Source organism: Piliocolobus tephrosceles, chromosome 7 (genome assembly GCF_002776525.5).
Source record: "Piliocolobus tephrosceles isolate RC106 chromosome 7, ASM277652v3, whole genome shotgun sequence".
In the NCBI taxonomy this organism is placed as follows: Eukaryota; Metazoa; Chordata; class Mammalia; order Primates; family Cercopithecidae; genus Piliocolobus; species Piliocolobus tephrosceles.
The window spans coordinates 133,348,493-133,364,268 of NC_045440.1; the positions used below are offsets into that span (position 1 = coordinate 133,348,493).

The 15,776-nt window shown below is 38.1% G+C and overlaps 1 protein-coding gene across 1 annotated transcript in view; it reads right to left on the reverse strand.

The window, feature by feature from the left end:
* GSDMC (gasdermin C) overlaps positions 1-15,283 on the reverse strand; it is a 39,554-nt gene extending 24,271 nt beyond the window's left edge. Inside the window, exons 1-3 of the mRNA XM_023222996.2 lie at positions 14,403-15,283; positions 5,122-5,345; positions 3,934-4,117 (exon numbers count right to left, since the gene is read on the reverse strand). Of these exons, the coding sequence (XP_023078764.2) occupies positions 3,934-4,117; positions 5,122-5,341 (404 nt within the window). The 5' untranslated portion in view covers positions 5,342-5,345; positions 14,403-15,283. The remainder of the gene's footprint in view (positions 1-3,933; positions 4,118-5,121; positions 5,346-14,402) is intronic.
* Between the last annotated feature and the right edge of the window lie 493 nt (positions 15,284-15,776).

Here is a 15,776-nt window from a genome sequence, read left to right on the forward strand (position 1 = left end):
GAATAATTCATATTTGTAGTGCAAGGCCAGCATTACTCTAATACCAAAGCCAGATAAGGACATTACAACAAGAAAAGAAAATTACAGGCCAATATATCTGATAAACATAGATGCAAAAGTCCTTAACAAAATTTTAGCAAACCAAATTTAACAGCACATTAAAAGGATCATACACCATAATCAAATGGAATTTATCCCTGGAATGAAAGGATGTTTCAACACATGCAAATCAATAAATACAATACAACATATTAACATAATCAAGGACAAAAACCATATGATCATCTCAGTAGATGTAGAAAAAGCATTTGATGAAATTTATCATCCTGTCATGATAAAAACTCTCAGCAAATGAGATATAGAAGAAATGTACTTTAACACAATGAAGGCTATACATGGTCATAATAAAGTCCACAGCTAACATTATGCTCAATGTTGAAAAGCTTTTCCTTTAAAATAAGGAACAAAACAAGAATGTCTACCCTCACCACTTCTCTTCAGTATGGCACTGGAAATGCTAGCCAGTGAAATTAGAGAAAAATAAATAAATAAAAGGCACCTAAATAGGAAAGGAAGAAGTAAAATTGGCCGGGCGTGGTGGCTCAAGCCTGTAATCCCAGCACTTTGGGAGGCCGAGACGGGCAGATCACGAGGTCAGGAGATCAAGACCATCCTGACTAACACAGTGAAACCCCGTCTCTACTAAAAAATACAAAAAACTAGCCGGGCGAGGTGGCAGGTGCCTGTAGTCCCAGCTACTCGGGAGGCTGAGGCAGGAGAATGGCATAAACCTGGGAGGCGGAGCTTGCAGTGAGCTGAGATCTGGCCACTGCACTCCAGCCTGGGCGACAGAGCAAGACTCCGTCTCAAAAAAAAAAAGAAAGAAAGAAGTAAAATTGTCTCTGTTTATAGATGATATTATCTTATACATTGAAAATCCTAAAAACTTCATTTTAAAAATATTAGAACTGATAAATAAATGCAGTCAAGTTGCGGGATACAAAATCAACATTAAAAATCAGTTGTATTTCTATAAATTAACAATGAACTATCTTTAAAAATCAATTCATAGGCTGGACATGGTGACTCTCGCCTGTAATCCCAGCTCTTTGGGGGGCTGAGGCAGGTGGATCACCTGAGGTCAGGAGTTCGAGACCAGCCTGGCCAACATGGCAAAAACCCCATCTCTACTGAAAGTACAAAACATTAGCTGGGCATCGTGGCAGGCACCTGTAATCGCAGCTACTTGGGAGGCTGAGGCAGGAGAATTGCTTGAACCTGGGAGGCAGAGGTTGCAGTGAGTCAAGATCATGCCATTGCACTCCAGCCTGGGTGACAGAGTGAGACTCTGTCTAAAAAAAAAAAAAAAAAAAAAAAAATCCATTTATAATAGAATCAAAAATAATAAAATACTTGTGAACACATTTCACCAAGGAGGCGAAAGGTCTATATACTGAAAACTACAAAATTGATTAAAGAAGACAAAAATAAACAGCAAAATTTTTGTGCTCATGGATAAGAAGAATTCATATTATTAAAATGTCATACTACTCAAAGCAATGTATAGATTCAATGCAATTCTTATCAAAATACCAACGACAATCTTCACAGAAATAGAAAAAATAATCCTAAAACTCTTATGGAAAGACCCAGAATAGCTAAAGCAATCTCAAGAAAAAACAAAGCTAGACACCCCATACTTCCTGATTTCAAATTATATTACAAAGCTACAGAAGTTAAAACTTACAGCACTTGCATAAAAACAGACATATAAACTAGTGGAATCGAGTAGAGGGCCAAGAAATAAACTCATATGTGTATGATCAATTAATATTTGACAAGCATGACAAGAATAGACAGTGGGATAAAGGATAGTGTCTTCGGCCGGGCGCCGTGGCTCAAACCTGTAATCCCAGCACTTTGGGAGGCCGAGACGGGTGGATCACGAGGTCAAGAGATCGAGACCATCCTGGCTAACACAGTGAAACCCCATCTCTACTAAAAAATACAAAAAAACTAGCTGGGCGAGGTGACGGGCGCCTGTAGTCCCAGCTACTAGGGAGGCTGAGGCAGGAGAATGGCGTGAACCCGGGAGGCGGAGCTTGCAGTGAGCTGAGATCCGGCCACTGCACTCCAGCCTGGGTGACATAGCAAGACTCCGTCTCAAAAAAAAGAAAAAAAAAGGATAGTGTCTTCAAAAAATGGTGTTGAGAAAACTGGATATTCACATGCAAAAGACTGAAACTGGGTCCTTACCTTATACACAAAGATCAACTCCAAGTTGATTAGAAACCTAAATATACGATACAGAACCTTAAAACATTTTTAGAAGAAAATACAGGGGGAAAGGTCCTCAAGATTGGTTATGGCAACAATTTGTTTGACATGACACCAAAAGCACCAGCAGCTAAAAAAAGAAAAGTGGTATTCAGCAAACTAAAAAGCTTCTGCACAGCAAAGGAAACAATCAACAGGGTGAAAATGCAACCAACAGAATGATCAAAAATATTTGCAAACCTGATAATGGGTTAATATCTAAAATACATAAAGAATTCATATAGCTAAATTGCAAAAACAAAAACAAAAATCTTTATCTAAAAAATGGGCAAAGGACCTAAATAGATATTTTCTCCAAAAAAAGATATACAAATAAGCTAACAGGCACATGAAATGGTGCTCAAAATTACTTATCAGGGACATACAAATCAAAACCACAATGAGACAAAACTTCGCATCTGTTAGGATGGCTTTTAACAAAAAGATAAGTGTTGGCAAAGATGTGAATTAAAGGAAATCCTTGTATGCTATTAGTTGGAATGTAATTGATATAGCCATATGGAAAACAGTATGTTGGTTCTTCAAAAAACTAAAACTAGAACTGCCATATGATCCAGCAATCCCATTTCTGGGTATACAGCCAATGAAAACTAAATCAGTAGTTCAAAGACATATCTGCACTTCTATGTTCATTGCAGCATTATTCACAAAAACCAAGACACCAAAACAACCTAAGTGCCTGTCAGCAGATGAATGGAAAAAGAAATCATGGTATGTGTGTACAGTGGAATATTATTCAGCCATAAAAAAGGAAGAAACCCTGCTATTTGCAACAACATGGATAAACCTTGATGGCTTTATGCTAAATAAAAGTCAAACAGAGAAATACAAATACTGTATAATCTCACATATATGTGGAACCTGTAAAAGTCAAACTTATAGAAACAAAATATAATGGTGGTTAGCAGGGGTTAGGAAGTCAGGGGAATGTGGGGGCATTGGTCAAAAGGAACACAGACTAACAATACTGTATTGTATATTTGAAATTTGCTGAGAGTAGATATTAAATGTTCTCACCACAAAAAAAAAAAACGATAACTAGGTGAAGTCATAAATATGTTAACTGCCTTTATTGTGGTCTTTTCACAATATATACAAACATCAAATCATCACATTGTACACCTTAAATTCACACAATTTTATTTGTCAACTATATCTCAATAGAGCTTAAAAAAATAAAAATAAATCCCAAGACAGTAATGTACATGTTATTTAAATAAACAGTTTTAGAGTCTTTGTCTCACTTAAATTAATACTTTGTTAATTTATTTTTTATGCTTATTTTCTTACTCCCTGCCCATCCCTTGTCTCCACTAAATGTAAGCTGCTTTATGACAGGTATTTACATCTGTCTTGTTTTCATTCTATCCCCAATGAATAACAACACAGTAGTGGGTAGTTACTGCTCTAATAAAGTATTTGTTAGGTAACTAATAGCTATTACTTGAGTAAAGGAAGGTATGAATACTTAAAAAGAGTAGCAAAATCATCTTGATTTTCATTCCTGCAACAAGACTTGCTGATGTATTTTTGTGTTCAAGGATAGCACCCCCTGGGATACTGATGATCCATCCCCTTCCTCTCCCATGGCCTCACCTTTTTTGAAAGTCTTCCAGGTTTGGAGATGGGATGGTAACAATTTGAAACTCAAGGGAGCATCCATGGTCCACAGAGGCCTCCCCTGACACACTCACTTCTACACCAACATTCACACTCACATCAGCCTTATGCTTCTGTATCACAATGTCACTGAAGTGGAACGGTCCTGTCACAACAGTTTCTGGGAAAGAAAAGATGACCAGAGGTTTAGCCAAGAATTCATTCAAGAATTCAAAGGTTTAGCCAAGAACAGCTGGTGAGCAGAATGAAATCACAAAGACCTATTTTGCCCCAACCCTCCCACTCATTTAAAACTCTGTTGAAAACTAACTAATCAACTGAATGTAAATTACTACAGACAGAAAATGTTTACATGTTTAAAGGGGCACTGTGTGACAGAGATAAAATCTTCACCCTGAGAAATAGTGATGTCAAATGTACAGTGTCCAGAAGACCCCTGGGATCATCCTTCCACGCACACTGTCTCCTCTGCAGCAGGCACAGCACCCAGCCGCAGAGGGCAGCACACAGGGTCTGAAAATGTTTGGGATGTGGAGCCAGACAGACCTGGGTTTGGATCACAGTTCTACCAGTTCCCAGGGATGTAACTGTTTTTTGTTTGGTGGTGGTTGTTGTTTTGAGACAGAGTCTCATTCTGTCATCCAGGCTGGAGTGCATTGGTGCAGTCTCAGCTCACTGCAACCTCCACCTTCTGGGCTCAAGCAATTATTGAGTCTCAGCCTCCCGAGTATATGAGAGTATAAGAATGCACCACCCTGTCTGGGTTTCGGCATGTTGACCAGACTGATCTCGAACTCCTGGCCTCAAGTGATCTGCCCGCCTCAGTCTCCCAAAGTGCTGGGATTATAGGCATGAGCCACAGTGCCCAGCCCCCAGGTACCTAACTTTGAACAGATAATTGTATAACCTTCTGTTTACTCTTACGTAAAACGGGGATAATATCCTCATGAGCCTGATGCAAATATTAAATGACCTAATGAATGCCTACATCCAGATAATTAGTAGGATTCTCAATTTGTCTTTGTTTCTTGCCCCTTGTCTACAGGCAAGGCTAGTCCTGAAAGTTCCTTTCTAGGTGCTCAGTTATTTTTGGATGCTGGGCCATCTTTTTCTGACCACCCATGTTTTTCACCCCTCACCTCCTAGGCCTCTGGCTGACAATACCTGGGACTGAAGAACTTGGCTCCAGGATATCATTGAGGGAGAATTCAACTGGAATATAGTCAGATTGTCCCCAAATAGATGAACGAGAATCCTTCTTCTTTCGTAATATAACAAACTGACGTAATTTGGTGGCATTCAGTAGGTATTTGACAGGTGTCAGGTCTTTGCTTCCAATCTCTTTGATCAAATTTTTGCTAATGCGTTCAAACATGGAGGGCATGTTGCTAGGAGGAGATGAAAGGAGAGCATCAGTTGGGAAAGGAAGAAAATGGTTAAACTCTCACCAATTATTGATATTTCCCCTAAAGGAAAAGATCTACATATGAGATTAGCAGGTCTTAACTTAAAATAGTGACTAGATTATAACTTTCTCAACTTTGAGTTCATTTTTTTGTTGTTTTTGAGACAGAGTCTTGCCATGTTGCCCAGACTGGTCTTGAACTCTTGGGCTTAAGTGATTCTCCCACCTCAGCCTACCTAGCATCTGGGATTATAGGCACACACCACCACACCTGGCTTCCAACTTTGGGCTTCTAAAGACAATTTAGGCTTCTGACAGAGGCACTGCTGTGAAATTCATTGCCCCTTATGGTTAGAGTAGGAAATCCTGGGTATCTCCTCACCTCTAACCCAGGGATACTCTAAATAACAAGAAGGAAGGGCTCAATACTGTCATCAACTAAAGGGCCAGAGGGAAGGCGGGGTTTATGTTAAGGTGATATGAGTAGTGGTAGAGAATATGTTGGTGTTTGCAGTTTTACAGAGAAAGCCACACTGAGAAGTGACAGTTGAACAATAATGTAGAGGAGGCAAGGTATAAACAATGAACATTATGTGGAGAAAAGAATTCCAGGTAGAGAAATCAGCAAGTGCAAAGATTTAGAAGCAATGCATGCCTGGAATATGTGAGGTGGAAAGGAAAGAAGATGAGGTCAGAAGAAACTGAAGGCAAGTTGGTGAAGGCCCCTGTCGGTCATTTTCATCACTCTCTTTTACTTGAAGTGACATTAAAAGCCTTTGGAGGGATTTGAGCACACAAGTGACATATCTGATGCATCTTTTGCAGAGAGATGTCTATGGCGGCTGGGTTGACATTAGCCTGCAGTAAGGGAGTTCAGGCAGAAGTGGGAAGTCTAGTAGGGCAGTTTTGCAATAATACAGGTAATCATTAATGACAGGGTAGGCCAGGGCATTGCACTCAAAGTAATGAGAAATGATCAGGTCCTAGTCTACACTGAAGGTAAAAACAACATATATGAAAAGGATGGTTTGCAGAGGATCGTTCCAAGATGGCCGAATAACAACAGTTCCAGTCTGCATCTCCCAGCGTGATGGATGCAGAAGACAGGTGATTTCTGCATTTCAACTGAGGTACCTGGTTCATCTCACTGGGACTGGTTGCATAGTAGGTGCAGTCCACAGAGGGTGAGCCCAAGCAGGGCAGGGTGTTGCCTCAACAGGGAAGTGCAAGGGGTTGGGGGATTTCCCTTTCCTAGCCAAGGGAAGCCGTGACAGACTGTACCTGGAAAATTGGGACATTCCTGCCCTAATACTGCACTTTTCCAATGGTCTTAGCAAACAGCACACCAGGAGATTATATCCTGCGCCTGGCTCGGCAGGTCCCACACCCACAGAGCCTTGCTCAGTGCTAGTGCAGCAGTCCAAGATTGAACTGCCAGCTGGCAGCCTGGGCTGGCGGAGGGGTGTCTGCCATTGCTGAGGTTTGAGTAGGTAAACAAAGCCACCAGGAAGCTCAAACTGGGTGGAGCCCACTGCAGCTCAACGAGGGCTGTCTGCCTCTGTAGACTCCACCTCTGGGGGCAGGGCATAGCTGAACAAAAGGGAGCAGAAACTTCTGCTGACTTAAACGTCCCTGATTGACAGCTCTGAACAGAGCAGTGGTTATCCCAGCACAGAGTTTGAGCTCTGAGGACAGATAGACTGCCTCCTCAAGGGAGTCCCTGACCCCTGTGTAGCCTATCTGGGAGACGTCTGCCAGTAGGGGCCGACTGACACCTTATACAGCTGGGTGCCCCTCTGAGACGAAGCTTCCAGAGGAAGGATCAGGCAGCAATATTTGCTGAGGCACTTTTCAAAAAAAAGACATACATGTGGCCAACAATCTTATTTTAAAAAAGCTCAACATCACTGATCATTAGAGAAATGCAAATCAAAACCACAATGAGATATCAACTGACACAAGCCTGAATGGCTATTAATAAAAGTCAAAAAATAACAGATGCTGGCAAGGTTGTGGAGAAAAAGGAATGCTCATACACTGTTGATGGGAATGTAAATCAGTTCAACTATTGTGAAAGACAATTTGGTGATTCCTCAAAGTCCTAAAGACAGAAGCACCATCTGACCCAGCAAGGTCATTACTGGGTATATACCCAAAAGAATAGATATCATTTTATAATAAAGACACATACTTGCATATGTTCATTGCAGCACTATTCGCAATAGCAAAGACATGGAATAAACCTAAATACCCATCAACTGTGGACTGGATAAAGAAAATGTGGTACATATACCTCATGGAATACTATGTAGCCAAAAAAAGAACAAGATCAAGGACAGCTCCCAGTGGAGCTGGCGGCCATTATCCTTAATAAACTAACACAGAAACAGAAAACCAAATACCGCATGTTTTCACTTATAAGTGGGAGCTAAATGATGAGAACACATAGACTCATGGAGGGGACCAATGCACACTGGGGCCTACTGGAAGGTAGAGGATGGAGGGTGGGAGGAGGGAGAGGATCAGGAAAAATAACAAATGGGTACTAGGCTTAATACCTTGGTGACAAAATAATTTGTACAACAAACTCCCATGATACAAGTTTACCTATATAACAAACCTACACATGTACCCCTGAACTTAAAATAAAAGTATAGAAAAAGAAAATATATATATAATTTAAAAAAGAAAGAAAGAAAATGTAAGTCTCTAGTCCAGGAAGCCTATAAGGAAAACTATTTTTCAATTCTGCAATAAAATGTAATTTTGAATTAAGAAAAAAAAAAGACTATTCAGGAAAACATAACCTTACCAAATAGACTAAATAAGGCATCAGGGACCAATCCCAGAGAGACAGAGATATGTAATCATTCAAACAAAGAATTCAAAGTAGCTGTTTTGAGGACACTCAAAAGAATTCAAGATAACACATAAAAGGAATTCAGAATTCTATCAGATACATTTTTTAAGGAAATTGAAATAATTAAAAAGAAGCAGAAATTCTGGAGTTGAAAAATACATTGACCTACAGGAGAATGCATCAGCATCTCTTAATAACAGAATTGATCAAACAGAAGGAAGAATTAATGATCTTGAAAACAGGCTATTTGAAAATATATAGTCAAAGGAGACAAAAGAAAAAAGAAAGAAGCATGCTACAAGATGTAGAAAATAGCCTCAAAAGGGCAAATCTAAGAGTTACTGGCCTTAAAGAGAAGATTGAGAAAGAGATAAGTGTAGAAAGTTTATGCAAAGGGAGAACTTCCCAAACCCAGAGTAAGATACCAATATTCAAGTATAAGGTACAAGAAGGTAACAGGACACCCAGCTAATTTAACCCAAAGAAGACTACCTCAGATATTTGATAATCAAACTCCCAAATATCAAGCATAAACTAAGAATCCTAAAATGGCAAAAGAAAAGAAAACATAGCAAACAATAAAATTCCAATACGTCTAGTATCAGACTTTTCACTGGAAACCTTACAGGCCAAGAGACAGTGGCATGACATATTTAATATGCTGAAGGGGAAAAAAAACTTTTACCTTAGATAGTATATCTGGCAAAAAATATGCTTCAAGGATGAAGGAGAAATAAAGACCTTCCTAGACAGAAAAAAACTGAGAGAGTTCATCAACACCAAACCTGTCTTAAAAGAAATACTACAGGGAGTTGTTCAGTCTGAAAAAAAAGGATGTTAATGAGCAAGAAGAAATCATCTGAAGGTACAAAATTCAATGGTAGTAGGAAGCACACAGAAAAACACATAATATTGTAACACTGTAATTGTGGTGTGTAAACTACTCTTATCTTAAGTAGAAAGGCCAAATGATAAACCAATCAAAAACAACTACAACTTTCAAGACATAGTACCATAGGACATAAAGAGAAACAACAAACAGTTAAAAAGCAGGGAGACAAAGTTAAAGTGTAGAGTTTTTATTAGTCTTCTTTTTGTGTTTGTTTGTTTATGCAATCACTATTAAGTTGTCATTCATTTAAAATAATGAGTTATAAGATAGCATTTGCAAGCCTCATAGTAATTTCAAATCTAAAAACATACAATGAATAAGCAAAAAATGAAAAGCAAGAAATTAAAATATGCCATCAGTGAAAATTACCTTCACTAAAAGGAAGAGGAAAATGAAGAAGAAACAGAAGATCACAAAACAACCAGAAAACAAAAAATAAAATACCAAAAATCCTCACTTATTAGTAATAACATTAAATGTAAATGAACTAAACTGTCCAATCTAAAGACATAGAGTGATTGAATTAATTAAAAAAACAAGACCCAATGATCTGTTACCTACAAGAAATACACTTCTCCTATAAAGATACACATGGAATAAAAACATAAGAATGGAAAATATATTTGTGACAATGGAAACCAAAAAAGAGCAGGAATAGCTATACTTATATCAGACAAAATAGATTTAGATTCAGATTAGAGCTAAAGAGGTAGATCCCAATACAATAATAGCTAGAGACTTCAACACCTCGCTTTCAGCATTGGACAGATCTCCCAGACAGAAAATCAGCAAGGAAACATTGGACTCAATCTGTACTACAGAACAAATGAACCTAATAGGTATTTACAGAACATTTTATCCAATGGATGCAGAATACACGTTTTTTGTTCTCATCACATGGATCATTCTCAAGAGTGGACCATATTTTAGGTCACAGAACTAGTCTTAAAACACTCAAAAAGTTGAAATAATATAATGTATCTTCTCTGAACACAATGGAATAAAACTAGAAATCAATAATAGGAATTTTAGAAATTATACAAACACATGGAAAGTAAACAATATGCTCCTGAATGACTGATGGGCCAATGAAGAAACTGATGAGGAAATCGAAACATTTCTTGAAACAAATGATAATGCAAACATACCAAAACCCATGGGATACAGCAAAAGCAGTACAAAGAGGGAAATTTATAGCTATAAGTGTCTACATCAAATCAGAAGAAAAACTTCAAATAAATAACCTAATGATGCATTTTAAAGAACTAGAAAACCAAGAGCAGACCAAACCCAAAATTAGTAGAAAATAACAAACAATAATGATAGAGCAGAAATAAAGTTAAAATGAAGAAAACTATATAAAAGATGAATGAAATGAAAGTTGCTATGTTGAAAAGACAAACAAAATAGACAAATCTTTAGGCAGACTAAGAAAAAAGAGAGAAGGCCCAAATAAATAAAAACATAGATGAAAAAGAAAACATTATAACTGATACTACAGGAATTCAAAGGATTATTGGTGGCTACTATGAGCAACTATATACCAATAAATTGGAAAATCTAGAGGAAATTGATAAATTCCCAGAAACATACAGCCTACCAAGATTGAACCTTGAAGAAATCCAAAACCTGAACATATCAATCAGAGTTAATGAGAGCAAGGCCGTAATAAAAAGTCTCCCAGTAAATAAAAGCCTGGGACCCAGTGAATTCAATGCTGAATTCTACCAAACATTTAAAGAAGAGCTAATACCAATCCTATTCAAACTATTTTTAAAAATAGACAAAAAGGGAATACTTCCAAACTTATTTTATAAGGCCAATATTACCCTAATAAAAAACAAGACAAAGAAACTTCCAAAAAACTACAAGCCAATATCTCTGATGAATATTGATGGAAACATCCTCAACAAAATACTAGGAAACCAAATTCAACAATACATTAAAAACATTATTTATCACGACCCAGGGATGCAAGGATGGTACAACATACACAAATCAATCAATGTGATACCTTATATCAACAGAACGAAGGACAAAAACCATGTGATCATTTCCATTAATGCTGAAAAACACTTGATAAAACTCAATATCCCTTGATGATAAAATCCCTCAGAAAAGTGGGTATAGAAGGAACATACCTCAACATAATAAAAAGTCATATATGACAGACTAACTAAATGGGGAGAAGAAAAAAATAAAGGGCATCCTAATTGGAAAGGAAGAAGTCATATTGTCCTTGTTTGTAGACGATGTGGTCTTATATTTGGAACAACCTAAAGATTCCAACAACAAAAAAAACTATTAGAAGTTATAAATTCATTGGCCAGGTGCAGTGGCTCATGCCTGTAATCCCTGCACTTTGGGAGGCCAAGGTGGGTGGATCACAAAGTCAGGAGATCGAGACCATCCTGGCTAACACGGTGAAACCCCGTCTCTACTAAAAAGTAGAAAAAATTAGCCGGTCGTGGTGGCGGGTGCCTGTAGTCCCAGTAACTTGGGAGGCTGAGGCAGGAGAATGGCATGAACCCGGGAGGCAGAGCTTGGAGTGAGCCAAGATCACGCCACTGCACTCCAGCCTGGGTGACAGAGTGAGACTCCATCTCAAAAAAAAAAAAAAAAAAAAGTTATAAATTCATTAAAGTTACAGGATACAAAATCAACATCCAAAAATCAGTAGCACTTCTATATGCCAACAGCGAAGAATCAGAAAAGAAAATCAAGAAAGTTATCCCATTTACAAGAGCCACAAATAAAATTAAATTCCTAGTAATTAATTTAACTGAAGAAGTGAAAAATCTCTTCAATGAAAACTATAAAACATTGATGAAAGAAACTAAAGATGACACAAAAAAATGAAAAGATATTCCATGTTCATAGATTGGAAGAATCAACATTGTTAAAATGTCCATACTATCCAAAGCAATCTTCAGATTCTATGCAAATTCTATCAAAATACCAATGACATTCTTCACAGAAAGAGAAAAAACAATCCTAAAACGTATATGGAAACACAAAAGACCCAGAATAACCAAATCTATCCTAAGCAAAAGAGCAAAACTCAAGGAATCATATTATCTGACATCAAATTATACTATAGAGCTACAGTAACCAAAACAGCATGGTACTGGCATGAAAACAAACACATAGACCAAAGAAAAATAATCAAGAACCCAGAAACAAATCCATACACCTACAGTAAGCTCATTTTTTACCAAGGTGCCAAGAACATACATTAGAGAAAAGACAGTATCTTCAATAAATGGTGCTGGGAAAGCTGGATATTCATATGCAGAAGACTGAAACTACACCACTCTCTCTCATCATGTACAAAAATAAAATCAAAATAGATTAAAGACTTCAATCTAAAGCCTCAAACTGTGAAACTACTACAGGAAAACATTGGGGAAACTCTCTAGGACATTGGTCTAGGCAAAAATTTCTTAAGTAATACACCATAAGCACAGGTAACCAAAGCAAAAATAGACAAATTGGATCTCATTAAGTTACAAAGCTTCCTTCCAGCAAAAGGAAAAATCAGCAACAGAAAATACGACCCACAGAATGGGAGAAAATATTTGCAAACTGCCCATCTGAAAAGGGATTAATAACTAGAAAATATAAGGAGCCCACACAACTCTATAGGAAAAATATAACAATTGGATTAAAATATGGGCAAAAGAGTTGAATAAACATTTCTCAAAGGAATACATACAAATGAAAAACTCATATGAAAAGGTCCTCAACATTTTTAGTTATCAGAAAAATGGCAATCAAAACTACAATGAGATATAATCTCACCCATGTTAAAAATGGCAATCAAAACTACAATGAGATATAATCTCACCCCTGTTAAAATCTCACCCGTTAATAAAAAATGCTGGAGAGAAGGTGGAAAAAAGAGAACCTTACACCCTGTTTGTGGGAATGTAAATTAGTACAGCCACTATGGAGAACAGTTTGGACCTTCCTCAAAAAGCTAAAAATAGAGATGCCATACAACCCAGCAACCTCTCTACTGGGTATACACCCAAAAGAAAGAAAAACAGTAAATTGAAGAGATATCTGCACTCCCGTGTTTGTTGCAGCACTGTTCACAATAGCCAAGATTGGGAAACAATGCAAGTGTTCATCAACAAATGAACAGTTAAACAAAATGTGGTACATATACATAACAGAGTACTACTCAACCATAAAAAAGAATGAGATCGGCTGGGCGCGGTGGCTCATGCCTGTAATCCCAGCACTTTGGGAGGCTGAGACAGGTGGATCACCTGAGGTCGGGAGTTCAAGACCAGCCTGACCAACATGGAAAAATCCCGTCTCTACTAAAAATACAAAATTAGCCGGATGTGGTGGCACATGCCTGTAATCCCAGCTACTCGGGAGGCTGAGGCAGGAGAATCGCTTGAACCCAGGAAGTGGAGGTTGCAGTGAGCCAAGATCACACTGTTGCACTCCAGCCTGGGCAACAAGAGCAAAACTCCATCTCAAAAAAAAAAAAAAAAAAAGAGATCCTGTCATTTGCAACAACATAGATGGGACTAGAGGTGATTAAGTAAATAAACCAGGTACAAAAAGACAAACTTTACATGTTCTCACTTATTTATGAGAGCTAAACATTAAGACAATTGAAGTTATGGAGATAGAGAGTCAAATGATGGTTACCAGAGGCTGGGAAGGGTATTAGTGGGTGGGAGGGAGGTGGGGATGGTTAATGAGTACCAAAAAAATAGTTAGACTGAATAAGATCTAGTATTTCTGAATAAGATCTAGTATTTGATAGCACAATGGGGTGACTATAGTCAATAATTGTACAGTTAAAAATAGCTAAAACAGTATAATTGTTACAATTAAGAGTATAATTGTATTGTTACAATTAAATTGAATAGGATTTCCTAACTACAGGAATTCGGTTTTTGAACATTCTAAATATGTTCAATAATGAAGACAGTCAGAATTTTCAACAGTTCATGTAAAAGTCCTGATGTGACCATTTCAATTCTGTCTGATATGGGCCACGTAAGAGCTCACTGGACAACAGAGAATAATAAGAACATAAGAAGTTTCTCCAAGACTGGACGTGTACAACAATGTATCAAAGATATATTCCCTAGCCTTACATGCTATCAGGAATTCTCCATTATTAAAAAGAACTTAACTTCTTTTTCAATCAAATTATGTAGGAAAAGAAAATTCTTTGACTCATTTCACAAACCCATTCTGAACATCTTTGTCTCTGATGATGGTACCTTTTCTTTTTCATCCCCGATCCCATTAGGACTTACCAGATTATATATCCTTTTGTCCCGTAGAGAAATAGCACAATTGGCCGGGCGCGGTGGCTCACGTCTGTAATCCCAGCACTTTAGGAGGCTGAGGCTGGTGGATCACAAGGTCAGGAGTCCAAGATCAGCCTGGCCAAGATGGTGAAACCCCGTCTCTACTGAAAATACAAAAATTAGCCAGGAGTGGTGGCAGGCACCTGTAATACCAGTTACTTGGGAGGCTGAGGCAGAGAACTGCTTGAACCCAGGAGGCAGAGGTTGTAGTTAGCTGTGATCGCACCACTGCCCTCCAGCCTGGGCGACTCCATCTCATAGAAAAAAAAAAGAGAGAGAGAGAGAAATAGCACAACTGAGTGAGGCCCCTTCCAGTCTTCAGACCTCCTGCAGTCAACCAGAAATTGTCAGACAAATTCTAGGACCAGGTCAATGTGATTCTGCTCACTGTTCTCTTCTCAACAACGGGTCCCTGATTCAATTTCCAATCCTGGAAAAATAAGCCCAGGGAGAGCCCTGTTCATTTTCGAAAGAGTAAGTCTGGAACCAGTTCTGGATCACAGAACCTTAGCTCTCAAGTCCGTCTCAGCCAAAAATCTGTGGAACAAAATCAAGTAGCATCTAATTATGTATCTCCTGAATCAGAATTAAAAAGGCTTCTTCAGTGTCACACCCATTTCCTTTCACATACAGAACTAGCTGAACAAGTCTTTGATTCATGGATTCCCAGCAACTGTAGCTATAACAACTTCTTTGGCTTGCATTCCTCTGGTATATGTGCTGAATTTAGAATTCAGTCATTGGACACCAGGAAAGGCAACTTCAGGAGGAGGGACAGGCACCAGTGCCAGGGCCCTGGGAAGTATCTCTGAACTGCCTACATGTGGAGCTCTGTACAACAGGAATTACTGTGCTTAATGCTTCCTCTGTATTAAGTACCATGCATGTATTATCTAAATCCATTCTTGCAACAATCTTTATTTTAAAGATAAATAAAAAGGGGATTTGTGAAAAGAATTAAAAACTTGCCTGAAACCCATGTTCTTTCCAATTACTCCCTATGGGTTTCAAGATGAAGTAAAGTGCCTATAGGAGGAGAAACTGTATAAACAGGATTGCTACACCTTTAAGTTTTGAGTAACTTCCTGGAACTGACACTCAATACAACAACATTCCTTTCAGCTGACAGTACTTCACAATGCATTTACTTTACTTTTGTTTTCTTTTAATATTCAAAAGAGTCTTATGCCTTGCCTTTCCACTATAAGAACCTGATACGCACTTCACTTGGGACAAAGCTCAGACTGTACTTTCTGCATATCACCAGCAGACACGATGTACCAAATTAACTTTCACGTTCTATAATTTTCATTGTAAAAA